The sequence below is a fragment of the Streptopelia decaocto genome (genome assembly GCF_964273445.1).
Source record: "Streptopelia decaocto genome assembly, chromosome: 4".
Lineage (NCBI taxonomy): Eukaryota > Metazoa > Chordata > Aves > Columbiformes > Columbidae > Streptopelia > Streptopelia decaocto.
Window position 1 is genome coordinate 19,167,254 of NC_138658.1, and position 27,285 is coordinate 19,194,538.

General features: G+C 44.0%; 2 protein-coding genes across 2 annotated transcripts in view; one reads left to right on the forward strand and one right to left on the reverse strand.

Annotated features, from left to right (window-relative positions):
* Nucleotides 1–1,921: 1,921 nt before the first annotated feature.
* MGST2 (microsomal glutathione S-transferase 2) lies at nucleotides 1,922–13,149 on the forward strand. The gene is made up of 5 exons (XM_082050559.1): nucleotides 1,922–1,992; nucleotides 6,807–6,906; nucleotides 8,069–8,139; nucleotides 9,999–10,080; nucleotides 12,782–13,149. The coding sequence occupies exons 1-5, from the start codon at nucleotides 1,935–1,937 to the stop codon at nucleotides 12,912–12,914; spliced, it is 444 nt and encodes a 147-aa protein (XP_081906685.1). The 5' UTR covers nucleotides 1,922–1,934; the 3' UTR covers nucleotides 12,915–13,149.
* Nucleotides 13,150–16,453: 3,304 nt separating this feature from the next.
* MAML3 (mastermind like transcriptional coactivator 3) overlaps nucleotides 16,454–27,285 on the reverse strand; it is a gene marked incomplete at its 5' end in the record, with an annotated part of 96,485 nt that continues 85,653 nt past the window's right edge. Inside the window, 3 exons of the mRNA XM_082051207.1 lie at nucleotides 16,454–20,267; nucleotides 23,527–23,614; nucleotides 26,490–26,732. Of these exons, the coding sequence (XP_081907333.1) occupies nucleotides 19,276–20,267; nucleotides 23,527–23,614; nucleotides 26,490–26,732 (1,323 nt within the window). The 3' untranslated portion in view covers nucleotides 16,454–19,275. The remainder of the gene's footprint in view (nucleotides 20,268–23,526; nucleotides 23,615–26,489; nucleotides 26,733–27,285) is intronic.

The following is a 27,285-nucleotide window of genomic DNA, read 5'->3' on the forward strand; positions in this document are numbered from 1 at the left end:
TAAGATACCACTGCTGTCTCGGACTTAACATTACATTTCACAGCTCAGAACCTCTATTCTTGCTTTGAACAGCTGCAGAAAATACATCCATTTACAACAACAGAGATAAGCAAAGCACATATGAAATACATGCAAGTGGAAAAAGTGCAAAAATCAAATTACATTCCTCTGGAGCAAGCTGAGGAATGAGCCACAGACAAGCTGTCAATATGTCCTGACATAACTGGAGAAACCTTTAGTTGATCTGGGCATCTATTTATATATTCAGGCTTATACACATCATAAAAGCTCTGGGCATCCGAGATACTACTGTATTTCCACAATCATAAATAAAGCCAACCTCGTTTTGTGTGTCATCAGACTTTCTATTCTGGGTTACATAGGGAGGATACATAACACTAGATCAAGTCGCCTGTGGACTACATATGACCAAAAGCAATATAAATCTGTAGGCAACTACAAACTCTATACTACAAGTGGAAAGCGAACAGTCTTAAGCAGACTCTAGCTCAGCCATAATGGCCATGTAACATGACATTTCTGTGGATTTAACCCCCTGCCCTAGATTGTATTCCTACCCACTTTTAAGTCAATCTTTCTTGGATTTTGCATGTCCATTGTCATTTTGAAATTCACATCCTTTGAATAAAGTCAGAAACAAACTCCAGTAAGTCAGTTTAAGCTGGTCTTAACATGTTTAGCTCTTGTGGTTTTAACTTTTCAAACTGATTTTGCAAACGTTTCAGTGACTGGCTCTGTCAGACTTCTCCTTCACTTGACTGATGAGCAGGGGGACAATGCTTTGAACACCTCTGAGCCAGCCCCTAAAAACATAGAGAAACTGTGTGGTCAGAAACCCAAACCCATACCATGGCAAGAACCGCAATTAAAGCTCATAAATCAACAATTAAACAGCTACTAAGCAGAAACATCCAACTACTGTTATTACAATATATCTATTCTTCCAGTCTTTAGAAAGAACTACATACTGACTTAATACCCAAGAAATAACCTTTAAAATTTGGCAAGGTAAAATAACTGATGTAAAGTCCTTTTCATGTTAGTCTTTAGAATTAGCAAATTTTACTGAAGTAAATGAAATACCTCACTTTAATGTCAGTTGGAGACAAAGTGGATAGATAATCCTGGAGTCACGACAAACACTACACTGGCTTAGTTCCAGCAGTCTTATGGGATCATAAAGCCTAATGGCATTAAGCTTCCTCTTAGGGCTAGCTGATGAAAAAGTGTCCCTTGAGAGAATCTCTCCCAGCTTTAGGACTAGGCATAGGCTATAGGAAATATACTCCAGGCAGTAAAATGGACATATTTCTTTCTTTCTTTCTTTCTCAGTTGTTTCACCCTTTGAACTATCCTGAACAATACTTTTCTGCATGCTGACTACTTGTAAATGGCTGTCATGCTGTCTGTAAGAGCCTAAGTTGTACAAGTTCAGCAAAACCAGTAAATCAAGTGTAGGGACAGTACAAAGCTCTGCTCCCCCCTCGCGTCTCCTGCACCTGCTGCTTTAGAATGGTGCTGCTAGAGATGGATACAAACCTCGCCACGCTGGACCCCATACAAACACAGAACAAAAAGTCTTCGCCCCCAAAGAGGTTGCAACTGAAATCTAAGACATAAAAGAACAGCTGAATCCACAGAGGCAGGAAAGCCTGGTTTTGTTCTCCCTTGTTTTCACACAGGCAAGAGGCAGGCAGAGCCGGCTGACTCTATTTGAACTTTTTCAGGGATGAAAAATGGCCATAATTTTGCACTCTTGTTTTAAAAAGCGAGGCTGTTTTATTTCCAAGGCAGACCTTTGTGGCAACGCTGAAAAGCACTATAATTCTCCCAACTGTTGTGTTTCCTTATTGCTCCCTCAAGCTGTCTGCGCTGCGCTCACATCCTGCTCGCCCGCGGAAGCTGCTGGGAACATGGCTGGTGATCTCATTTTCCTTGCGGCCGTCTCTCTGCTTTCCGCCTTCCAGCAATGTAAGAGCCGCGGGGCTGGGGCTTGGGGAGGCTTCCACCGCTTCTAGAGCACTGCAAATTATTTTATGGCAAACTGGCTGCTCCGTAGCTTTAATTTCTGAGAACTTCTAAGTTAGATTTTTCTCAGCGAAGCATTGTTTACCCTCTCCATCGTCTAAGAGGGCGCTGGCTCAGTGGGGCAGAGTACTTTTCCCTGTGGGAGAAACCAATTTGTTTTCAATTCTATTTTGTTTGCTGACTTTTTGGAATTGTGCTATTGTGACAGCTTGTAACTAGCTGTAAAGTTACCCCAAAGCCACATTGTGTCTTGGTTTTGACTCTTATTTAGGCACCTATACAACTGAAAACCTCAAAAGTGAGAGTGAATTTGTGAAATTAAATACACCAGTGCTGGAATGAAAGTGCTTTAAAAACTGTTTCCTGAATTGGAGATATATACTAAATATCTGAAATGAAAGTTACCACAGGTAGCAAAAATATTGTATTTTCCATATCATGTTCTCATAATTTCCTCTTACATTTCGTTAAGATTGAAATGGATTTATTTTATCCCATGCCGAGAGAAAGGAGAAAGGGAAAAAGGTGGGCAAGCGTGAGCTGCTCTTTTTGTTGTTTATCAGTCTAAAACTGCAGTGGCATTTTTAATGCTCATCATTATTTTCTTTGAAATATGTTGATTCATGAAGTTGTGTTTACACCAGGAAACAAGATATATTTTTTTAATGCATTTGTGCTATATGAGGATGAGATTAAGAGCAAGTTAAAAATAATTACTTTGCCTTTTTCCAAATATCTATAACACTGCCAACTTATCTAGCAACCTATCTATGCGGAATGAGTGTTTATTTTTTCCCAAAGCCTCAGCTACTGAAACAACATTTGTACCCAGAAAAAAAAAAAAGGAAAAAGCTTGAGAATGTGACCCTTCCAAGTTAAAAGAAGCCCAACACAACAGAAGGCAAATTAAAAGCACCTAAAACTCACATTTTCTTTTTCTGTCATCAGATCAGCTGCAACGTACCCTTGTGATCTTCACAGAACATTTCTGTCTGGTGGCAAATTTTACCATCAACTTCTATGCAGGTTCAACTTGCCCGCCTTGATTTTTAATGTAAAAGTGTGAAGGATTGAAAACCAACCAAACATACATACATACATTATCTGGAAAAGTGCTGCAGTTTGAAAACTGAAGGAATTGTACAGATACTGAAACTGGAAAGGGGAGGAGAAAACACAACCATTCTTGTGATGGTTAATCCATATTAGTTGATCTTAGTTAAAATCACAGAAAATACAAGATAACCTGGGTTTTAATACACACTGGCAGTCTGACATCAAGCCCAAAGAGAAATCTGTGTAAGAATCTGATCTACTGATCTGATTTAAATGAGGGTTTGCCTTGCTTTCAGCACACTTGGTAGCACAGGCAAACTAACAGAGGTTAATTTATGGGAGTTCACTGGCACTGGAAGCGTGTGTTATAACCAGTTCATGCCGGGGGAACAGCCCAGCATGAACCGATTGCTGTGAACAAAATACACACAATATGCTGTTTGCTCTTCTGTTTATTCTGCTGAGCCTCCTGTCCCGAGTCAGGGAGGTGCTAACAGGCAATACCACCTCCCTGAAGCAATGCTGGAAGTCAGGTTTCGCTTTGCAGTCACCAGAGGTACAAGACTTAGTGTCTCAAAGCCATGAGTTGTTCAAAGAATCAGGTCAGTCAAAGATTAAGCTGTGCAAGAAGTGCTGCGGGATAGAAAGAACCAACAGAAACAATGCAAGAAGGGGTTTCCAGTCACGAATCCTGCTTTAAGCAGCTCTGATTGGCTTGAGAGATTCGTGTTTTGTAGACTGATGGGAAAACAAGGGAATCCAATGAAGAGACAGAGAGAATCCCAGACATTGATATAGGAGAGAACAGGGAGGACGGGAGTCCAACTACATAGTCTATTTTGAAGGATCTCTCTGAACTAGCACCTTTTAAAGATCATTCTTAATAATCCCATGATCCAGCAAGGCATTGTTGAGACGTATTTGGTTTTTTCTTAAGGTTGTTAGGCCAGGCTGCACAAATTAGCACACACTATCATACACTGCAATACAGATATCAGCTTCTCTACAGACTTTTTAACACAAATAAAATGTTTGAGAGTAATGTTCCTTGAAAGCCTGCTTTGTCCCATGTTTTCAGGGTAAAGATATTAACTCAGTAACCATAAATGCCACCTGAAGATGAAAGCGAAAAAAGCAAAAAAGGCAAACAAAGGCAAGTCAAGCCTCAGTCATGTAATTTAGCCTGCTAGAACTGTACGACTTGATACAGGGGGAAGAAAAGGCAATGGAAATCTTTACTTACTCCTGCTGCAGTGCCTTCTGGAGCCCTCACGACCGCACCTCCAGTACGTGGGGCAGAAGAGCTCTCCCATTGCTTTATTATTTACTTTAGCCCTCTTAACACCATAATCACAAAAGTTAAATTTGGAGTTACATTGCTACTTTCCATTCATCGGCAAGGAATTGAAAGGCAAGTTCTATACAGTTAACAAAAAATACAGTAATTATTGCGCTCCTGAGCTCTTTCCAAGTCCCTGGTCGGCACCTGTCTTGTTCTGCACACCGGGCTCACATTTTCTTTTAAGGTGACAGACATGACTTGAATTCTCCCCATATACAGTGCCACAGCTTGTTTTTCATTGGCATGTAAAGGCCCACTTGTCCCTAATTGAAGCAAAGTTCCTATTGATCACAGTGGAAGCCACTTAAGAAGTGGATTTTATGATGGTTGGCCGTACTATCACAACCTGATTGCTGTTTTTGCGTATGGTTAACTGGAGTCTCCCACGTACAGATCTCTGCCCCTTAAACTAGAGCCTTGCTGACCAAGCAGTACCGAGTGTGAACAGCATTACAGCTGAGGCCAGGGTTGTACCGTGGCCTTGATGATTTGGTTTGCACTATAATAAATAAACAGGAATGATTTGGGCCCTACATTGCCTTAACCTTTGTATTTCCCCTGGTAAGTTTATTTTGTTCACATCTGTTCAAGGCTTCTCTCTATCTTTTTTTTTTTTTTTCCTAAAAGAAGCTAATTCAGGTGCAGTGACTTGCCTTGGCTTGCCTTAATTTCTCAGTAGAAAACAAAATGGTCCCAGATTTTGAGGGTGACAGAAGCCAAAAAGCAACTTTTCAGTTAAGTTTTCCAGGAAAATATTTCTCAAAAACAACTCTTGTGCTTCCATGAGCTCCAGTCTCCCTGAGGCACGTTCCCTGAACCCTCCCTGCTACCATTTGGCCCTTCTGAAAGGGCTGCAAGGTGGCAAATAAACAGATGAATCACCAGGCATAACAAGACATGTGGGTGGGAGTGGAGGACGTCTTGCTGGATGCAAATACAATGAAAAGTCCTGTAAACCTACCTTACAGAGAGATATCTGAGATGCTTTGACTGCTTTCCAGAGAGGAAGGTTAAGAGGTCGCTTGAACACACCACATAATTACTTATATGGGGAGAAGACAGATGGGAAAAGGCCTTTTTGGGAAAAGGCTTTGGCCACAAGGCTGAGACATATGAGGTGCAGGGGGCAGCACCACTAATGTCTCTAGTTGTATTTTGATGGAACTGCTCCCAGAAGGGAGGACAGAAGGTGTGCTCTAGGCTTGCCCATTAGCCACGTCTCTTTAGTGAACTCAGGGGGGTGCCCGGCTTCTGGATCCAGATAAACTTTAAGTAAAGGGTAGATAGCGAGCTGCCCATCACAGGGTGGATATGACATGGCCAGGAAAATAACTCCAGGTACCCTGAGAGTTTTAAAGTCAAACAGGTGGCTGGCCAATAGCTCTGCTGTGTACAGGAAAGTGCTGTCTGTATATCACCTTTCGTCCTTGTGAGCCTCTCAAACTTTTAAAGGCAGACTTCTGCAATGAGTATGTCGGTAAAATGAGGTATACGTAGATACATCAGAAGTGACCTTAGAAATTCAGGTCAGAAATGCAGAGATAGTGTTTGATAAGTTTGGGGTTTTATGGTAAGTACCTGACACTTTGTCACTCTACAGTATATAATCTAGCTTTTAGGTGGCACTGCATCAGTCCTAAAACAATGCTTTTTGCAAGACAGGGAAGCACCAGCAGCTCCAATCGGCACAGCTGCTCCAACAGGCAGCTCTCAGCTCTGCAGCAGATGAGGTGGGGAGCAGCGAACAGTTGCAGCTCTCTGCTCTTTCCAACAGGCAGAATTTTGAGAGTCCCAGACAATAACAACAGATGGAAAAGCATGTGCTATAAGACATGGCTAAATGACTTTTAAAAGGTGGCTACCAGATTTTTGTTTCCAATGATTGCAGCGCTGCCCCATACTCTAGAGCATTACAGGTCTTAATGTCATTAAGACAAAATAACCACATGCTATTCAAACAAGCCGGGAAGCAGCCTCCGTCAGGGCAGTTTGGTTACTGAGATAGCGCAAAGGCGGCGCTCGGCCATTGCAGTGTGACTGGACTGCTCCTACCTCTGCAGTTCTACAATTCCGATGAGATGGGAGGATGTTTAAGTCATAGCTAGCTTAGAAAATGCAAAAAGAGAAAGAATATATTTCTGAAATAGCAGTTTTTCCTCTTCCTCATAACTCACTCCTGAAGATTAGATCTAAACTTTTGTAAGGAAAAACTACTTTATCTGATACTGGTGTCTTTCCATTAAAGAAAATGGAAAGGGCTGAAGAACAATGATCTCTATTTAAAAAAATCACTGACATGTAAGGGACTCAGCTGAGCTGAGGAGTGGTGTAAGTTGTGAGCCCTTATTTTTGCTTACAGGTTATTTTGCTTGGCTGGTGGGGAAATCAAGAATGAAGCACAAGATCATGCCCCCAGCTGTCACTGGAGCTCCAGAATTTGAGAGGACGTTTCATGCACAGTAAGTTCAGAGATCACTAAGATGGTGGCAATGAATAACAATTGAGTCCAGAAGCTAAGCAAAAACATTGTCTAAGACATTACCTTCTTCTTTCCATCCTTTTCTCAAACAAAAGAAAAATAATGAGCAAAACACTTTTCAAATGGTTCAGCTATTATTTTCATGATAATGGGACAAGTTCAGCTCATTTGAAACAGTCACCACTCAAATTCTGATCAAAGTGGGCACGCAGATTACCCAAATCTAAGTAGGGGCTGAGAGCTGTAACTGTAACTTAGAGAATTCAGATGTTCTGGAACTAGTGGGCTGTGCTGGCAGTTCTTGGACTGCGGGTAACACTGAACACATGGAAGACAAGAGCAAACATCTCTCTTCACAGAGGATAACTGCAGGATAGCCTGTCTAAGAAGACAATGTTTTCCTAACAGGCTGAAGTTTGTGATTAGCTAACAACCCTATGCAGAAGTATTTATATTTATTTCAAACAATCACATCTGCTGTAACTGTAATTGTAACAGATAACAATAATGAGACTAGAATATATTAAGCAATATATTAAATAACAGAATATGCTAGATATAGCAGTTTGCCTAATTCATTAAAAAGAAATTAATTCAGAACAACCCAGAAAAGATATCCCAACAAAACATGGGTGGGAAAACTCATGATGTCCACAAATAAAGGTGTTACAGCCCTCACCATAAGATGTATCGCGTGCTGCCTGTGGCCTCAGCAGAGCGATCCACGCTGCCTGCGCAATGCTCTGCGCTTCCTCTTGCAGTCCTGGGAATGCTGACCCACAAAACTTGCAGAGTTACGGAGTATGGAGATGAGTGATTAACATCACGTCCATGTGCTGGAATTCCTGCCTCCTTCTGCTGCACTTGATTTAAGATTATTTGTCCCATTTATTTCCATGCGGTTGGGATCCAGATCCTTTTCTAAGTTTAAATACCAGGAAAATATTTGAAATAGTTTGTATTTGAGATTACAAAGAGAGAGTTTTTAAGAGTGCCTAATTCTGCCTTGAGTGTGCTCCCACTGGATTCAGTAGCATCAACTTCAGTGGAAACAAAATGAGGCCAAAGCTAATTCTCCTTTAAAATCCACCCCATAGTTCTTTTCCTTTCCAGACTGACATTCTTACAAATTTATTCTGCAGACAAAACTGTGTGGAGTTTTACCCAATATTCCTTACTGTCCTCTGGACTGCAGGATGGTTTTTTAATCAAGGTAAACACTTTTCGTTTTTATCTTGGGCTGAGAAGTTTTACATAAGTTTTTAAAATGCTTTGTTTTTTCAGGAGGCAGATCACAGTAGACATCTTTTCCCCTTCTTTTAATTGCATTACCTTTAATTGCATAGCCTTCCTAGAGGAATGCTCAGTGACACTGAAATCCCTACTTAGTCATGGCATTTCACATAGCCCTTCCAGCTTTTGCTTCTCTCTGTCAACCAAGGAGCCACTACATGGCACATTTATTATTTTTCGGGGTGAATCATTCAGGAAAGCAGCTCCTGGATGCTTCCCACTAACAATTATTTGCACATCACGGGATGATTGTGACAGGACACCAAGCACAGCTGTCATCCCTGGGGAGCAGGCAGCCTGAAAAGGCTCAAGTAGAGCACTCATTCCTGGGACTGGACCCCCAGCCAAGGGAGATGGAGCTCAAACCATCAAACCTTCAGGTTTTTACGTCTCAGATGAGTGACACCACCACTGGGCTACGACTCAGTTGTTTGTTTGGGAACATAGCACTGAAACGCAGTCTTAACACGGGTATCTCCAGTCATAGGTATTGTACTTCAGGTGGGCAGTGAGGACTCGTGAAAACCTGTTACGCTTTCTCAGGCATCTGGCAGGGGGTCAGTTTTTGGCCAAACGTTCTGAACTCAGATGCCACAGAGCTTTCATACCTCTCACTCTGTTGGGCTTTCCAAGACGGGTCTGTGATGTCTGCTAACAGCAATGGGGTGAACACTCGTAGGACTAGAACTCGTGACAGAGCCTAACTCTTGCATTCGGCTTTCCTAACCCTTCCCCAGCTGTAATTTTAGAAGCATTAAGTCTGAGGGCTGCAGAACAGATAACTAGGTCATGCCTGCTATACTTCTCCTTCCTGAGTGACTAGCTTTCTTCTACATGTTCTATAATAAGTTTGCTCCAAAACAGTAACTTTGGTTTGGGGCTCTCTTACAGCCAGACTTCTACCTCCATTATAAATCCAGTGTAGGTCCAAAGTAGCACCACATGAGTCAACAATTTGGGTATAAGATAGTACATGTGCTCATAGACAGACACTTGAATTGAGGAAAACCACAGTTACTAACAAGCACCATGGACACCTGCTGTCACATGTATGAAATAAAGGATTATGTTAACCTCCCCTTTAAGTCATTTTTTCAGCTGAGCATGTCCCATAGGTATGTTACAGGAGTTAATCCAGAACACAGTAAAAGCTGTCCTCTGTAATCCTCCCTTGCACAGTTTGAAAGAACACAAAATTAACTAGCACTGCTTAGTCCTGGATAATATGACTGACCTATGCACCCTGCTCCATCTATCAAATGGAGATAACTTTATACGCTTCCCACGGGGAGGTCAGAAAGCTAACTTCACTACAGGTTTCTCTCCTGTCTTTGGATAAAAGCTGCTATATAAATGCAAAGCAGGTTATTAACAACATAAATAAGGTTCTCCTTCTGAAACAAGCACTCTCCTTTAACACAAACTGCCATAACAGTTCACAAGCCACAATGCTCCATCCCACTGTCCTGTGGGGAGGGGGTACAGATTCCTGTCAGTTCTTGAGATCTCCTTTTCAGGGAATGCTTTTAAGGTCTTTTTGGATAGTCCTATGTCCACCCCTACCTGTAAACCCATATCAAGAGCATCCCGTAGTGAATGTTCATGAATACATCCATCTCCTTTGAATGATTCTTTCCCAGGATAACTTCCCAGGATATGGGTAGGTATGAAGATCCCCAGAGCCATATAACTAGAGGACATAACTAACATGGTTAACTGACTGTGATCCTAATTTTTTAGTTTTCTGTTTTTCACCGCCATTAATATTTTCTTTCTTAGAATTAGCTTCCTTCCTGGGTGTGCTGTACATGTTTGCCCGCTACAAGTACTTCCATGGTTACGTACAGTCTGTGAAAGGAAGGTAAGGAGTTACCAGCTGGGGGCAGGTGGAAAGCTCCAGGCTGTGGTCTGAAGCCGGGCTGAGAGCCAAGGACTGGCAGTGGGAAGTGACTATAATTGAATCCAACATGTGTAAAGTGTCAGCAAGAGGTCGAAGCAGAAACCCTCAGGGAAGAGAGCTGGCTGTGACAGCGGGAGCCTGGGTTGAGATGTGCACATGCTACAGGTCACGAGAGAGAAAAGGTTTGATGCTCACCTTGTGGGTGCTCGCTTTGTTCTGAGCATGTTGGCAAGCAGAGCTGGGGAGGTCTGAAAGCAGCAGCACAGTTTTGCAGCTCAGGTCTGCTGCGGGATGGGAGACCGCTCGGGCAAGGCTTGTGCAGTGCCTGCCTGTCTGCTGTTTTCATTTCTCCTCAGTTTGTCACATTAAGACCTTTACTCTAGCCATACGAAATGCACTAAAGGAAGCAAGCAAATCCAGCCTTGTAGGCTGATGAACTTTCACCCAACAGATAAGAGAACACAGCTTCAGACAAGCATACATTAGCGAACATTAAGTGCACAGCATCTCGTAATGCAAATTCTGCTTCAACAAACATGCATACTGGTGAAACACCCCTCCACTATACACACTTAAACACACAGTTTATTTCTTGTTTCACTGAAGTCACTGCACTGTTTTCTGTGTCCTGACCTAAGGCTCCTCTTCCAGCACACTTATCAGTCTCGGAAAAAAAATAGCATGATATATGCTTGTCATAAAATTAAAAGACTTGAAATGTATATTTCTAGAGGAAGATACAAAACAATCAGACCATTTTTGCAGTGAATAATCCTGCAGCAGCAAAAGGGCATACTATTTTCCATAGCTTGTGTACTGTTATTGTCATTCTCCTTCACTGCAGTCTCCACCAATCCGTTGCCCTCTTTGGAAGAGTCGTTGCTTAAGAGAAGGGAGAAGCTATGTTTTTTTCCAGAGCAAATATATGGAGATAATATTATATGTCCCAGTAAGAGATGCAGTAATTCAAATGATGCAGTGAACACCAACCAGACTAGCAATTATTAAGGAAGCAAACCAGTCTAAATAAATGAACAAGCATAGCATAATGAACTTTTATTTAATCAACAAACTAAAAAGTCCTTTGTCTCAGAAATCTTCCCCATGCTTTACTTCAGCACTCTTAGACCAATGGGTTCAGCCTCTCAAGGCAGCCTAAGAACAGTGGCTGGCTTCACTGCCAGACAGAGCTTTACACTCTGGGGAAACTCTGATTTCTTTGCCTTGAAGAGGGTGCTGAGACAGCCTGGCAGCCCTGGGCAATGGCTTTGCTGGGGAGACCTGCCCCTGCAGGCCTGGCTGGTGCTGACCTCCCTCCAGCTCAGCGCAAGCTGGGCATGCAGAACCCAGCGCCAAAACATACAGTAAGTACATCCCCAGCTGCCCGAGTAGCAAGGAGGTAATTAGTCTTCACACTGATTCCCAGCTGTCATCACCGATTACATCTGTGCTAGTTATATAGACAAACCTGGTCTGCGTGCTCAAAGAGCTGGTTACAACATACTAGTGCACTTGACTACATGAATTGCAGTTCAGATTTGCTAAGGCTAGATTTTTTAAGAACACAACAGGAACATGTGCCTTCTACTTGGTCTCTGTGCTGGAGAGGTCTTTGTAAGTGAGCTGTATCCTTTAGCTGTCTCCTCCACCTGGCTCTGACTGATACTTAGAAGGGCTAAGCTCAAGGCTTCTCCTGCTCTCCTGAAATGGAGGAAATCTCATACTTCACCATTTTCAAATCCACACCTAGATGGGGCATGCGCAGAAAGGCTACTTCGATAATTCTTAAGCATCAGTTGATTCTCATGCTCCCCTCACCCCCAGAGGTGCCTAAGCAAGGTACCACTTGAGCTGACAAGCTCCCCTCCAACACTAGCATGATGGGATTCTCCAAAGAGACATTTCATTGCTTGCTTTGCTGGCAGAGGCCAACCCAGCAGCAACTCCCTATCACACCAGAATCTGCACCAAGGCAACTGAGAACAGCCCCAGGAGAGCGTGGATGGGCAGCTCCCTGCTCACACTGCCCAAACAGCGAGGCTGTGTTCCCAAGCTGAAGGGCTCTCCCAGCCTCTTCTGTGGGAGCTTTCCATTTTGTACAATTAAAATAACCTGATCCTCTCCCATCCCCAGCAAGTGCCCTAATCACTGATTTTTAGGATCGACACTCTTTCTTTCCAGTCCAAAAATCCATCTCCAAGCCAAAGTGATAAGCAGAAGCAGATCTCCCAGCTCAGCGCAGAGTACCTGACCAAGAGGTGTGGATGTGAGACACACAGCTCTCCCCCAGTCCTGAGGGCTTCTCTCCCAAACTCCTACACCTGAAGTTGCAGTGAGGTGCTCAAGCTTGTCTGTGGCGTTACCTACAGGTCTTCATGTCATGGGATGAGGTAGCTCATCCTGGAGGAATTTCCTAACTTCCACATGAAAATTTAGAAACGTTGGGGGAGTTTTCCCACAGAGAGGCTATTAGAAATCTCTCTTCCCCCCCTGCAAAAGTCACGTGTGGGGATGGTTTATTACCAAAAAACCCCAAGGCAGCATCACAGAAGTGATCCTTCCTGATTCTATGCACCTCTTCTTAACTGGTGTGGACAAGCAGTTTCACTGTAAACACACCACGTCCAGCTTGTAACAGTATTTTTCTGCTCTTCACTTTTAGGTTAATAGGTTTTTATTTGAATTTGATGATTCTGATTTGCTTGATAACCCTGGGTGCAGCTGGCATTGTTAACAGCTTTCTGGATGAATACCTGGACTTCAGCATTATGAAGAAATTACGCAAATTATTCTGAAGACTGTTTTGTTTGGGTTTTTTAAAATAAAATAAAATAACATGGATGCTTTCCCTGAACAACAGAAGATGCATGTGAATAAAGCAACAGAGCTCTTTACTAACAGCCCATTGCAATATAAAATGCATGCTTCTCCTGAGCTGTTTACACTTTCTCATTTCCCTGCTTGAAGAAGAGTCGGTAAGACAGAATGTCATGTCACCTGCGTTTGCAATTAAATATTCTCTTTTCAGTACAGTATTGTAAATCCTAAACAAATTACATAAAACTAAACCCATTAATTCACTGATTTAGTTGCAACTTGCACTGCAAGCAACAGCCCATCTCACCCAATGTCCTTCAGCTTTGCCAATGCCTCTGTAGTCTTCCTTCACTCCTCTTCATCTCCCCCAGCAGCGTCATTCATTCTGCACCAATGTAAAAAAAACCTTCCATGCAATACACTGTTGCGGGGTCCCAGTTTTCCAGGAATATCCAATCACACTGCATGAGGCTGCTTAAGCGTATCTGGAAACACTGCTTTCTTCAGGAAAACATTTAAAGCTGCTCTTGACCCTACATTTCTGTGAAGGCCTCTTGATTTTATACACGTGTTTACAATTCGACACATGCTCAAACACTCTTCTCGTAGAAGTGGGACCCTCCTGTAGGCAGATCCCAGTCCTTACACAAATCCTCTTGAAAACAGGCTGTCCCCACAACGCAGAACTTGCGAGAGGGAGAGTCAGCCTAGACAAAGAGAAGGCACAGATGCTCGTCTAACAATTGGGTCTATTGCATTGTGTCCCGGCAAGGCACAGATGGCTGGAGTGAGTGTGAGAGAGACGAAACAAACATCTCAGCATGGCCACAGCTCTGGGAATCACAGAAAGACAATGAAAAGCAAACTGACTATGAAAACAGTTTTCTGCTAAAATGGGGGAAAACCAATGGATTAGCACCATGAGCTCCAAGCGTGCTGGTGGTCAGTTTAAACTGTGTAGAACAGAGAAGCAAGGCCATGCCTATTTTGATAACTCCTGATTATTCAAATTATTTAGGCAATGCTGAATATACTCATGCTGGAGCCAGCAGGCAGAAGTTTTCTTTCTCATGCCTCTGAAGACACGATCTGGCCAAAAGTACTGCAGATTTACAGTGGTGTTTAGTCGGGTCTATATAATGAACAAGTTTATGGTCTAAAGGTGCACTAAGGTTTATAACCTGAGCACAAAATAATTGAGTGCTGGCTCAGGTTCATAATAACCTTTCATATGAAAAAAGGCAGACACATGTGCATAAGTTAGCTTGTGATTAAAAGACACAACTTACCGCCTGCAAGCAGCAAAAGCTGAAATGTCATTTGAACAAGAACCGAAACAAGTACAAGAGCGCAAGTCTTGGGTCTGCTAATGGCTGCCAAAGGGAGAAGGACAGATTGTGACGGCAAACAGGCTGGAGCTGACACAGCTGCGGGAAGGGCAACTCTGGCACTTGCCTCCAGGGAGAAAGAACAACAGGGCCAGGTTTAACAACCACAGGAATCACCGGGAATCCTTCCACCAGCTTTCCTTCTGTGGGCTGAAAGACAGAAAATCCACCTACCCACCTGCCAGTGATGCCTCGAGACAGCCATGGGCAGCGGGAAGTGCTGCCGCCAGAAGGAAACCAGAGACAAAGGGCTGAGACTTGAAACAGACAAAGGAGAAGGCTGAAAGGTCACTAGCTGTGTTCAACTAGGTCTTCGTGTCTGAAATTATTCCATTCCAAGCTTACCTGTTGTCACGGTCTGGTGTGTTTTATAGACAGCTTCCCATATCTCATCTTTTCCACAGAAAGGGATAAAGTGCTTTTGCACAGGGACAATCTCACATGCTGAAAAATGCGGCTGTGAGGCTGCAAAACATCATCTAGCGGATAAACATAAACCCAAACTTTTAGGAGGTGCACCAGCTAAGAAGAGGCCTAGAGCTGAGGATGCCACCTGTCTTCTGAGTCACTGCTTTTTCCCCAGTAAGCCAGGACAGAATGCCTATGATTGAAAAGTGTTAACACCTGAGTCTTCCATAATTAAAAACAAAATATACCTATAACAGATGTACACTGTCAGTAGGAGTATTTAGTTTAGTGAGAACCACACAATTTCCTGCCTGCTGATCGAGGAGTTAGTACCAGGCTGCATGTTCAGCATACGCAGTGAATCGATGCAAATGTTCATCTGCCGGTCACAATCAGAAATGACGATGGTCCCTGCTGCAGCTCCAAAGCCAGTTGGTACCTCGGAGCCTCTTGCTGAAAGCACCTTTTCTCAGCAAGCTCACATCCAGCACATGCTGAGGAGTAACTTTGGCAGCCTGCTCTGATCTGGCCCCATCTCCTTCTTTATGCCCTATTATCCACATTTAAAATGGTAAAGGACTAACATTAAGGAGAGAAGGGGAACCTCACCTTAAAGGTGGTATGTGGAGCTGAGCCACATGACACCCTGAACAGCAAGCAGTGCAAACAGACGTCCCATGTCTGATCCCACACAGCTCCCCAGTAGGCTGCAGACATGGAGACATCACTGTCGAGCTTTGAAGGCTACATGGCATATTTATCTTGAACAGGTCATACCAATTCAAGAAGTCTACATGCACTTTCCAAAAGGCTTCTGACAACACAACTCTCACACTGTAGTAATAGCAGGTGACAGTAATAGGCTGGGGAGCTACTCTAAATATTTATCTTCATGCTTCCCCAGTTTCCTCAACTTTTCTTTGTAACTTCTATGTCCAACCCCACATCTCCCTTCTTCCACCCCACCTCGCCACCCCAGCTCTTAGCCACAGGACTCCTACGTACATCCCAGGCTCTCCATCTTCTCTGCTCCCCTAAAGGCACTTCCCTACTCCCTGCTCAGCACACATGGAGTAAACACTCAAGTTTGGGGCTGCCACCTCTAATGGGTCCAGTTGCAGACCAACTCCCCTTAGCAACTGCCTGAGTGCAGACCTTCCCTCAGCACACAGGCGGGTTTGATAACTCACCTTGCTCCACGAAAGGGGCGAAAGGACCCCAAAGGCAGGCAGACACCTGAGTAAGTCCCTCCCACCCAGCAGCTCATCACAGCGGGATGCAGGGGCAGCTACTCAGTTGTGCAAGAGGTGTGGCCTGGTTCTGGCTACACCCTGCCCGTAACGCCCCAGCTCCAAGAGGTGATCCTATAAACATGAGAGGTGATCCTATAAACCAGCCCGGTATATGACTCAGATAACCATCTTTTATTTGGGTTTTTTTGTTTGTTTGTTTGTTTGCTTTTGTTTTTCTTTAAAAGTGGTGTGTTAACATCAGGACTTTTTCTACATTTTCAGAGCTCTGTACAGGTCTTAAAAGGAAATAAGCAATGCTTAATGTACAAAGTAAAACCAGAAAACTAGAAAAATCTGAATAAAATGGAGCAAGTCGCTGTCAGGGATACAGTACAAATTAGTAATCAGATGTCATCTGAAGTGCAATACCACTGCAGTAAGGATGAGTTAAGGAATGAAATAAAAATACTCTATTTTAAACAAACAGTATATATATATATATTTTTATATGTATATATTTTACAGATAGTAGACCCAGTGATATCTGTAGAATCGTAAAAACATATTTACAAATAACTTTTTTTTTAACATTACATATACATCAGCACCATAGTAAGAAAGAAAGAAAAAAAACAAAAACAAAAACACACAAAAAACCCCCAACCCCAAAACTATTAAAATCTACCTCTCTAGTACTTGGTCCCAGTATGGAGGATTTGGAGGAAGCTTTACAAAGACAAGAGAGACTCGGTCTTCGTCACCATTTATCCACCTCACGCAGATGGACTTGCACTTGGTGGCTGCGCGGTGGTTCCCAGCCCTGCGCTGGCAGGTGATGCCCGGTCCCTGGCACCCGAGGCAGGGGTGGCTGCACCACTGTCCCCAGCCCCGTGTGGCTCTGCGGTGTGGGGCAGGACAGGTACATGCTGCACCAGCTCGTCGCCGCCTGACCAACCGGTGCTCTCAGACATGCTCACACAGACACGCATACGCACGACACCCTCGTCCCTTCGGGGTACCATTTGTCCACTGTTTGCCTATCCCTTCTGTTCAGGCTGGTCCGGCCAAGAACCGCTTACCCACAAGACAGACTGAAAACTTTGGCTGGTGCTCCCTGCCACTGAATTAGGGCCCAACCCGGCTCCTGCTGAAGCAGCGAGCAGGCAAACCCTTATTGTCTTCAGTAGGAATGGGAATAGGTCCTTGCAGCGTATTTTAAAATAAGGGATTGGCTAAAAGAGGTGTAACTAAAGCATTTAAAAAAAAAAAAAATCAGGAGTCAGGGTGAACTGGATTGATAGCTCACCTTGAGCAACTATTGCAGGTTAAAAATGCACCTTGTCCTCCCTACATGATAGCATTTCAAACAGGTACTTTCCCTGGTCTAGGTAAGTCCTGCAAGGGCTTAACTGCACAAGAGGGAACCATAATCGGGTACTGACACGCTCGCAGGCCCATTTTGCTCCCACTCCTTAATGCGGTGCATATCTGTGCTCCGTAGGGAAAGGCAGGCCTTGAAAATGCAAGGTGCCAAACCCCTCAGCTCCCGTGGGTTTCAGCAGCTCAGCACTCCACACCAGCAGGCCCAAGCAAAGCAGTGCACAAGGAGGTAATCTGTACTTGGGTAGCTGGTACGTGTACACTAGAGATACTTTCGCTACAGAGCACTTCTTATGGCTCACAGAGGCTAGCATTAGGCCAGAGGCTCCCAAACATTTTGGACTGTGGATCATGTTAACATTTTTTTAATGCACCACTGTATACCCTGATAAGCAGCTCTCAGCTGAAAACACTAGAAAGGCGATAGGTTTCAGAGGACAGCTTACCTCGGCCTCAGATTGCAGCTTGGGAACCACTGCTTTAGACATTCAGAATGGCTGGCATCTCAATATTGTGCAAGATGTATCACAACTTCATTACAGTGCTGCTCAGCACTGGTCCACACAGTGGAGATACTGATATGTCGCTATTACCTAAAAGCTTATTTGGGCAGACCCCATGTTTGTAATAAGTACATCAACTATTTTACCCATTCGTGAATGATCTTTACAGTAGTCCTTCACTGCTTCCTGTGCTTCAGATACTGCAGTGAATTTTGTCCCAGCAAACCAGAGAGATTAGACCAAACATCTGTTTAAAACTGAGGATCAGGTTGCATATAATGTCACACAGAGAGCCCAGACGCTCCAGGGTAATACTAGCTGCCAACCCCGCACTTTTCAGGAGGAGAGAAGAAATGCATTGTGCATGCCAAACCCTCCCTGTACGTTTTCTCATGCCTGTTTTCTCCTCTCCTGCCTGCCCCTTTGTGGCAGTTTTTGCTCACCTGAAGCAAAGCCCAGCGAGCTTGCCTTGCTTTACACTGAAGGAGAGGAGGGGAAGGCAGTGAACTGGAAACATACTGAGGAGTAAGGAGACAGAGGGACCTGCTTAGGACCTACGCTGATGTCTCTTGGTACCTCTCAGCTTTTTAACACCATTTGTAGCTGTTGTTCTGCACCCCAGGCAGCAGATACACACCAAACTGCTCTGACAGGGGAAGTGCTACTGCAAGTCCCGAAGGGACTAAAATAGCTCATTAAGATATCCCTCCCACCTAAGCCATCTCCAGCAGTAGTCCCATAATCAAACTGTCCCCACCGCACAGCCATATTTATATTCTCCTACACTTTTATTGGATTTTTATCCCTCTGCAGTGAAAATAGTGACCTCCCTGTGACTGTTTAGGTTTGTCAGGTGTGTGCTACACATTCCCCTGTGACAGCCTAGAGCCAGCCCTGTGGCCTTGCTGTGGCTCACTGAGACCTGCTTAATCCCAGGGTTAAACCCATTTCCCACCAGGGCCTGTGCGATCACCCAGGGACATCTTTAGGCTTTGCTCCCAGCTGTTTTCATCTGCTCCCCTGAAAGCTGCAGTGTTTACAGTTACATGAGGCAGGAGATATCAGGATCACCCCACACCACTGTGCAATGAAGCCTTGTTTCAGTGGGGAAAGGCCAAATTTTCCCAACCCGAGGCATCAGCTGGCTTTTACAGTTTCCCCCTCCAGCCCCCGCCCCCACAGCAGGTGCTGCTATGCAATGGAGATTGCTCGGTGGAAGTCTTGGGATGCCGATGTTTTCATCGTCACCTGAGTCTTCCAAAGTTGGCTACAGATCAGATCAGTTTGCATGATTGAAAACAAAAGAAAACAATAACCCCAAACCAATTCAAACAAAAAACCCAGCAATCCAAGCATGGGGAGAACATCCAACTCTCTCTTTTCTTTTTTCAAATGTAACAACCAAAGCTCCAGACTATACAAGCCCATTCACTGGGGGTTTCCAAACAACTCATCAAGTTCTTGTATCCACTCATCCCCTGGTCCACTCTTAATGATGGAGTCCACAAGGTCTGCGCTCTCTGCTAAACTCGAGAACGACCCCCCTGCTCCTTCATTACTGTAGTTGTAAGATATGTCCTGAGTGGGATTCCTCTCGTAAGCCTGGCCTTGGCTGCTCTGAGCAAAGTTACCCCCTGGCATTTGCTGTGTTGGAGGCTGACTAAAGCCAGCCATTGCGGGGACCCCTTGGTTTATTGCAGGCATTACAATCGGCCTGGCCTGGCTGGCTGCTTGTTGCCCGGGTAGTGGTTGCAGCAACTGTCTCCCCATCGCTGGGTTCAGGGCTCTTACTGTTCCACTTGTATCCACAACTGTCTGATTAAGCCCCTGTGGGAAGTGTTGCTTGGACAGTCGTGGCTGCCCAGACTGCAATGGGTACGTTGTGCCATTATTGAAGGGCGCCATTTCACTGCTAGTCCTTCCAGGTATACCTTGTAAGCCTCGCTGCTGCCAGTTTTGTGTTCCTTGAGGGACAGTCCCCATGAGGTTTTGAAGTCGTGGTGCCTGTGGCCTAGGTAACACCTGGCCCACAGGTCCTTTCATCTGCTGCTGATGCTGGGGAAGAGCAGAGTTTACCAGCATGTTCTGACCAAAATTGCTGACCATTCCCACCGCTTGTCCTGAGGCAGGCTGCCTTGTTCCCTGGCCTGCGTTATGTGCCATGTTCATGCCGCTTTGGTTTGGGTGCTGCAACATTTGGCTCATCCCTGTGCTCATACTGTACATTCCCGGCTGGCTGGAAGAGGTGTTGCTGTAAGGAGCCATGCCCATGTCTGACTGGCCTGCGGTCGTGGGCAGTGTGCTCGGGTTCTGGGAGGGACCCATTGCCATCATGCTCGCATTCTGGGCCATCATTCGGGACGTCCTCATGCTCTGAAGTGCTGCTTGGTTTCTCACAGCTGCTATATCCTGGGGAGAACCTACACCAAAAAGGGAAGGAGGAAGGTTAAGAAAAAAACACAACGCTGTAAATCTTAATTAACACATCTTTGCATAAGATAGAACCTGTAGGAGAATCCTGCATCACAGTAGGATTTCATATTCCTGTTCTTTCTGAGCTAATAAATTATTGTTTCACGTGAAGATGAGCAGAGAGCTAGAAGGTTATCCTTCCTTGGGCGATGCACTTGCAGCCTAATGTTAGTTGCGTTTCAGAGACTATGTGCTCCCCACATCACTCTGGCTGCAGCCTCTGTCCTGACCTGCCAAGCTCCCTCTTCTTGAAGGTGAGAGTCAAGGCAGCTCTAGTGCTACCCTAAACAGGAATCTCTGACTGTGTTATATATTCAGTTTGTAAAGCGGGACACTGTTCAGCAGAGAATACCATCGATACAGATGAGCAGCTTAATTTCCCTTATGGCCTAAAATGAGGCTGGCAAAGTTAAAAGGCTGATGATTTACTCACTAAGTAATTCTCAATTACGACAATTTTGGGATATGTACCCATGGCTTCGGATTTTTGAAGAGTCGAGGCAACTCAATTGCATGCATGATGCGTGATTACAGCGATGGTTACCTCCCTGATAATAACCTACTCGGGTACCTAAGCCACACAGCCATGGGAGCTGCAGGGCTAAAACAGACCTGCCTTTCTGTTACTTTACGGGGAACAGACATTACATTTTTAAGAAGTGACATAGGAGTCAAAGCCCTCTTTTAAAAGTAAATGCAAGCCTTTGTGTGTATTTTTTCCCCAGGACCAGTGACAATGTGTACCCTTCTCCAAGAAAAATATTAGTTCCTAAGACTTCAAAGTTGCATACACTCTGTGATTTTGTAGCACTTTTCTTGAGAAAGGCATAATTCAGCTTCTAGCAAGCAAATGAGAAAGCTTCCACTGGCCTTCTTCAATGGCAGCAAAGCAGCTGAGCTTCAGTTAACCATCTGAAGCTCTCTTCTAAATATCTCCATTGTCTTTCAAAAGTAAGCCTTGAAAATGGAAATGTCAGGCTCAGAAGGCCAATCAATTTTTTAATAGCTCATGAGGCATAAATGAATGGATTTTCTGTATCATTGTTACTGATTAAGTCTATGGAAAGAAGAAAAATTGTTTTTTGTGGATGTTTAAAGTAAGGAGAGTGTATTAGTGAATCGATATTATAAGCACATTTTACTCTACCTTAGGCCAGTGATGGGAAACCAGAAAATCCTAATCTTGTTAAATTTCACACCGTGGTAGATAACTGAGCCATGCTTGTGTCTTCCTTTCAGGGGTGGGGGAAGCTATCGATTTCTGGGAACTCAATGTGCTTCTGTATTTACTATCTTTATTTAAAAACAATTACCAGAGCTCTGATTATGCCATGGGTTCACTGTGGTTTTGAGTCGCTACCATACCAAACTAAATGAAAGGCTCTGCAGGTGAAGCTGCCAGAGTATGGGGGATGCCATTACTCCTGGCTCAAACATCATTAAATGCAAGATGCAAATATAAAAATTTGCTTTAAGAGTCAGGAACTGTGCAACAAAATCTGAGTGTTCTTAAATCAGCCCCTACCTGTTGTCCCTCAGACAAGGTACCTGAGCATCTGTATAGAATAAAGAATACTGAGCAATGCCATTTGTGTTGACTTGGTTTCCATGAGAAATGGGTGTGAATAAAGAAAGTGTCATTTCAACAGTTTTGTACACATGACGTAGAGGATGGCTATGTCTCCTTTTTGCTGCAGCAGGATAAGGTTTTGGAAGATGCTTTCAGCTCCAACATACAAATCAATGAAACATTTTGTAGCATGAAGAGAGACCATCTGGATCTCGCTTGCACAGGGCAAATGTAATGGCAGCTTTTACTTTATCTATGCTACCAATTAAATCATTTTCTTAATGATTGTCAGTGGGGTCCTCTTGATTTTTCTTAATTTAGATGACCTCTTACTTCCATGATTAGAAGTAGTCTCCTTTTGCGATTACTCCAGCAAGTGCTCAAGATACAGACGTTTAAAACTTACTTAATGCATCTTGAGCTATTTTTTAGTCACAACCAGCAGCCGAAAACCTCCAAAGGAGTCACTACCAGCAAGTGGTTCACATACTACTTTCGTGAACTATTGTGCTTGGCATAAGAGACAGGAGTTCAGACACGAAGTAGTTAAAAGAGACATGCAACAGATTTTAAGACTTTGGGCCACCTTCTGGTCTCACACACACATAACCTACTGCACTGGATTACATTCTTGTGACTAAGTAGGAAAAAGGGTGAAATGCTGATATTTAAATTAGCTCATTTATGAAAAATAATTCCTTGCTCTGTCATGTTAGCCTAAACTCTCTTCTGCGTTCCTTTTAAATAATACATATGAAGGCATCTCAAGTAATGCATGGCTGTGCACACATACATTTTCATTTTGCAAATGAACTATTGGGGGAAACAATAATTTCATATAGAACTTACACTACCAAAGATAAGAACAAGGTGATTAAAAGGATCCACCCTGATATAAACCAGCAGAAGATTTGTCTGCCTGTTCACTTCCTGGGTATGAGAAGTGCAATACACTTGCCTCCCTTGTTTTCTATTGCAGTTACACAACACTGTCATGAATTTACAGCACGTTTATAGTAAGCGAAGACATTCGGCTGATGCTTTACACCTAAAAAGCTCAGAATAAACTTTTTTCCTAAGCCAAAGTGTTTGTATCTACATTCTTCAGTTATCTGCAAGGACATTGAAATAATACTTGTTTTTTTTTGAGATCATTAAAAAAACTCCATTTACATCTCAGATATTTCACTGTTTCCCACACCTGACATTCATCAGACACTTCTCCAGATAAAGATGAACTCTGAAATTCCCTGCTCATCAAATTAGATAAGGTGGGGAATGAAGAAAAGTAAAACCAAGATACAGTGAGAGACACTAGCTGAAAAAAAAGCATAGTGGGAGTAGAGGCAAACAAGATAAATCCATAGATTACAGATGTCAAAGAGGCAAAACAAATGTCAAATAAAAAATGCAGCTTTTGCTGAGGAAAGCAGAAACAAAATTAGAAACTTAACTAAATACACAAACCTGGGCATTCCTTTTGGTGAAATATGCAGTCTGTGCAAGTGCGCAACAGACAGACTTCCTATTCTGGCACACTGCTTAAACCCTGGGTTTCACAAAATGCATCAGCTTTCATATGCCCACTACATGGGCATACACTGACTCCAATACAGGAAAAAGAATTTGACTTTTACCTTGGAACTGATTGACCTGTTGCACTGGATATGGGCTCCGCTGTTGCTGCAGATGCTGCCGAGGCAAATGTGACTGCTGCTGCAACTGCTGAAAATGAATGAGGGAAAGAAAGCAGAAAAGAAAAAGATGATTAATTAATTAGTGAGCTGAGAAAGGGGCTGGTGGCAAAAGCACTGCAGCAGAACTGCAGTGTTTCTTATCTAGCAAGCCGTTCCGGAGAGACAAGCAGAGTCATTTGAAGAGCCCTCCTGAGAGCACTTGAGCTACTCAGCACACAGACTCCTTTTGGTTCAAAAAAGGAATAAGCACTGAGGCTAACATCATCTCTCCTTACTTATAACCACTTCATCTCGACCTCTACAGTGCAAACTTAACTGTCTTCAGGCTGAAAGGAGAGGGAGGGATATGAAATGCCCACCTAGGTCTAAGGACAACTGTAGGCACACACCATTTACTTCCCTCAGCCCTACCAAGGTCCAGAGTTCCGTGTTCCTGGCACCAGACTTCACCTCTGCACCCAGAACACTCAGCTGCCAGGACCATTCCATGGCTACTAAAGCATATTTCCTCTTGTGCTGCAGCGAATGGTATTTGGGGAGCAGGTGAATGCAAAATGCCTCCCTCCATTGAATCAGCCCATGCTACTACTCTGTGGTTATTTTCTATGAATACTCACACATCTAAAATAGAATCAAGGGCTGATTATAAAAAGAGAGAGTGTGTTTACCAGAGCTTTCAAAGCCTAGGGTATACTCGACTAAGCAGTTACTAAAAGGACATATGTCTTGGTGCTTCATCTGCAGCTGCAAAAATGCTGTGTCCTAAAACAAGGATGTGTATGATAACAGAAGTAAGAAAATGGCAAAGATGGGAAAGAAGCAAGTACTAATCCCTGTGTTTGTAAATACATGTTACAAACGATCAAAAAGATAAATGGAACCTTGTTAGGCATAAAACACCCAAAAGCTAGGAGCCTGAGGACTGTGACTTCATCACTTTTCATCTATGCCACCAACTTGACAACCACAGTCTTGTGGTTTTTCACCACTTTTAGATTTGCCTTCAGCAGCCAAGTCAGTGACTGGCTTTCGGGTTTATGCACTTGAATTGGCCTAATCCACACTGGGGGAGCATTACTGCATCCTCACTCTTTTGGACTTGTTCACCTCTGAATAAAATCAAGCATCTTTTTCCTGAATTTTTCATGGAACATCCTTCCTGTTCATTGGGGTGAATTTTTCTGTTTCTCAGGAGGATCATGAGAAGAGAAGGCGGCTATCAATGTTTATGTGGTCATACCACACACACAAGTTCTAATGCAAATTAAAGCAGACCCCAGGTCTTAAACTCTATTTCCACACCAAGAGAGATGAAACTGAGCTTAAAGGAGCTAGCTACCTATAAGAACATTATCTAGGTAACGTTAGGGGACTGCAAGCTTAAACTTAGGTATGAGCTTACAGGAACGGAACAGTGTGACTTTCCACTGACTTTCTCCTGGGCTGCTTTTAAACTACAGCTCAGTTAAACATGCACAAGACATTCCCATTCAGACCAGGTATTTAACATCTGTATTGCAAAGCAGGGTGACAGGCTCCCATGCAGCAGTTCCACACTGCCACTGTGAGAGGTGGTTTTACTGTTCTCCCACTTCAGCCTCTGGTTCCCCCCTTGATGCTGCCTCTCCCATGTGCTAACATAATTGCTCGAGCTGTTGTGTAATAAACCAGATTAAGGAATTATCTATGTAAATACTAAATTTTGGCTTTTGCTAGGTTACTTTTAACCTGTCAACGTTTTGTCTAGATCCCTGCACAGCTGTACAGAGATTTTGCCAGTGCGAGACCATCGTCAGAGGTAGGGGAGAGCACCAGCAACTGTCACTGTAGAAGAGTCTGCTTCTGCTAGAGTAAACTCACCGTGAGATAGCAGGTTAAGAGCTAATTTTTCCAGTGTCTAAAATCCCACACAGCTGTTAGGCCCACTGATGGGAACATGAGCAATATTTGCCAAGCTAAGAGTAAGACTGAGGTAGATGCTTCTTTGATAACCATTGCTGAAATACCACAATATAAGCCACACAGAGAGAATTACCAAATATAAAAGGAAGGGCTGGTGTTGCTAAGGGCTGTTGTTGTTAAGGACAAATGTAGAGTCTTATATCCGGGCAAGAACAATCCCCAGGTTCCAGTATAAGTCAGGGAACGACCTATTAGAGAGCAGTGTAGGGGAAAGGGACCTGGGGGTCCTGGTGGACAGCAGGATGACCATGAGCCAGCACTGTGCCCTTGTGGCCAGGAAGGCCAATGGCATACTGGGGTGGATGAGAAGTGGGGTGGTCAGTAAGTTGAGAGAGGTTCTCCTGCCCCTCTACTCCGCCCTGGTGAGACCGCACCTGGAATATTGTGTCCAGTTCTGGGCCCCTCAGTTCAAGAAAGACAGGGAACTGCTGGAGAGAGTCCAGCACAGAGCAACGAAGATGATTAAGGGAGTGGAGCACCTCCCTTATGAGGAAAGGCTGAGGGAGCTGGGTCTCTTTAGCTTGGAGGAGACTGAGGGGTGACCTCATTAATGTTTATAAATATGTAAAGGGTGAGTGTCACGAGGATGGAGCCAGGCTCTTCTTGGTGACAACCAATGATAGGACAAGGGGTAATGGGTTCAAACTGGAACACAAGAAGTTCCACTTAAATTTGAGAAGAAACTTCTTCACAGTGAGGGTGACAGAGCACTGGAACAGGCTGCCCAGGGAGGTTGTGGCGTCTCCTACTCTGGAGACATTCAAAACCTGCCTGGACACCTTCCTGTGTAACCTCATCTAGGTGTTCCTGCTCCGGCAGGGGGATTGGACTGGATGATCTTTTGAGGCCCCTTCCAGTCTGTGATTGTGTTGCGCTGCCTCTGGCGCTCCTGCTCTCACACCAGCAGCCACTGCAGTGCCCGAGACAGACGGATACTGTACCTGCTCTGCTAGGATCTGCTGCTGCTGCTGCCTTTGCTCTCTTAGAAATTGTTGTTTCTGCTGCTCTATCACATGGAGCTGGGCTCTCTGCTCAATCAGCATCTGCTTCATGATGGCTGCTTGCGGTTGGTTTCCCAGGAAGGGACCCCCAGAGCTTGTGCCGGTGACCACGCTGCTGGAGCCTGGTGGGACAGAAGGCTGCATAGGTCCTGTGGTCCGAGACATTCCCACTTGATGCTGCTCCTGTGCAAAGAGAGAAAGAAGGCCTTATTACTCAGGGTGCTCCATGGGCAAAGGAAATGATTGCTCATTAACGTGAAATGTTGAGTCTGTGGGTGAGGACGGGAACTTGAAGAAAGAAAGAGTCCTTGGAAAGCTGCTCGTGGCTTGTGACCAGACCATGGCCTGTTTCCCGCAGGGAGCAGGTGGCTGGTTTCTTTTCTCTCCCAGAGTTCAAAGCCTCCTCAAATAAAGCAAGAGCACTTCACAATTCGTTAATAATAAAACAATGAAGTTGTGTGCTAGGTTTGTTTTCATCTGGGATACATAACTTCAGAGTTGTGTTTTTCCAAACTTTTCCTCCCTCATCATGGAAACAAGAAAAGTATTTTCTCTCCCTCTCCATTGCTCTTTCTCCATACCAGCAGTTTTACACAGTCCTCTAGATACAGGAGACAAGGTTTTAGTTGCACACGATAAACAGCGGCAGCTAGCAGCATTAATCCCCCCAATATTGCACTTGAATTTCATCATTTAACCACGTAATATCTTTATTTAAGACTTCCATCCTGCAGCT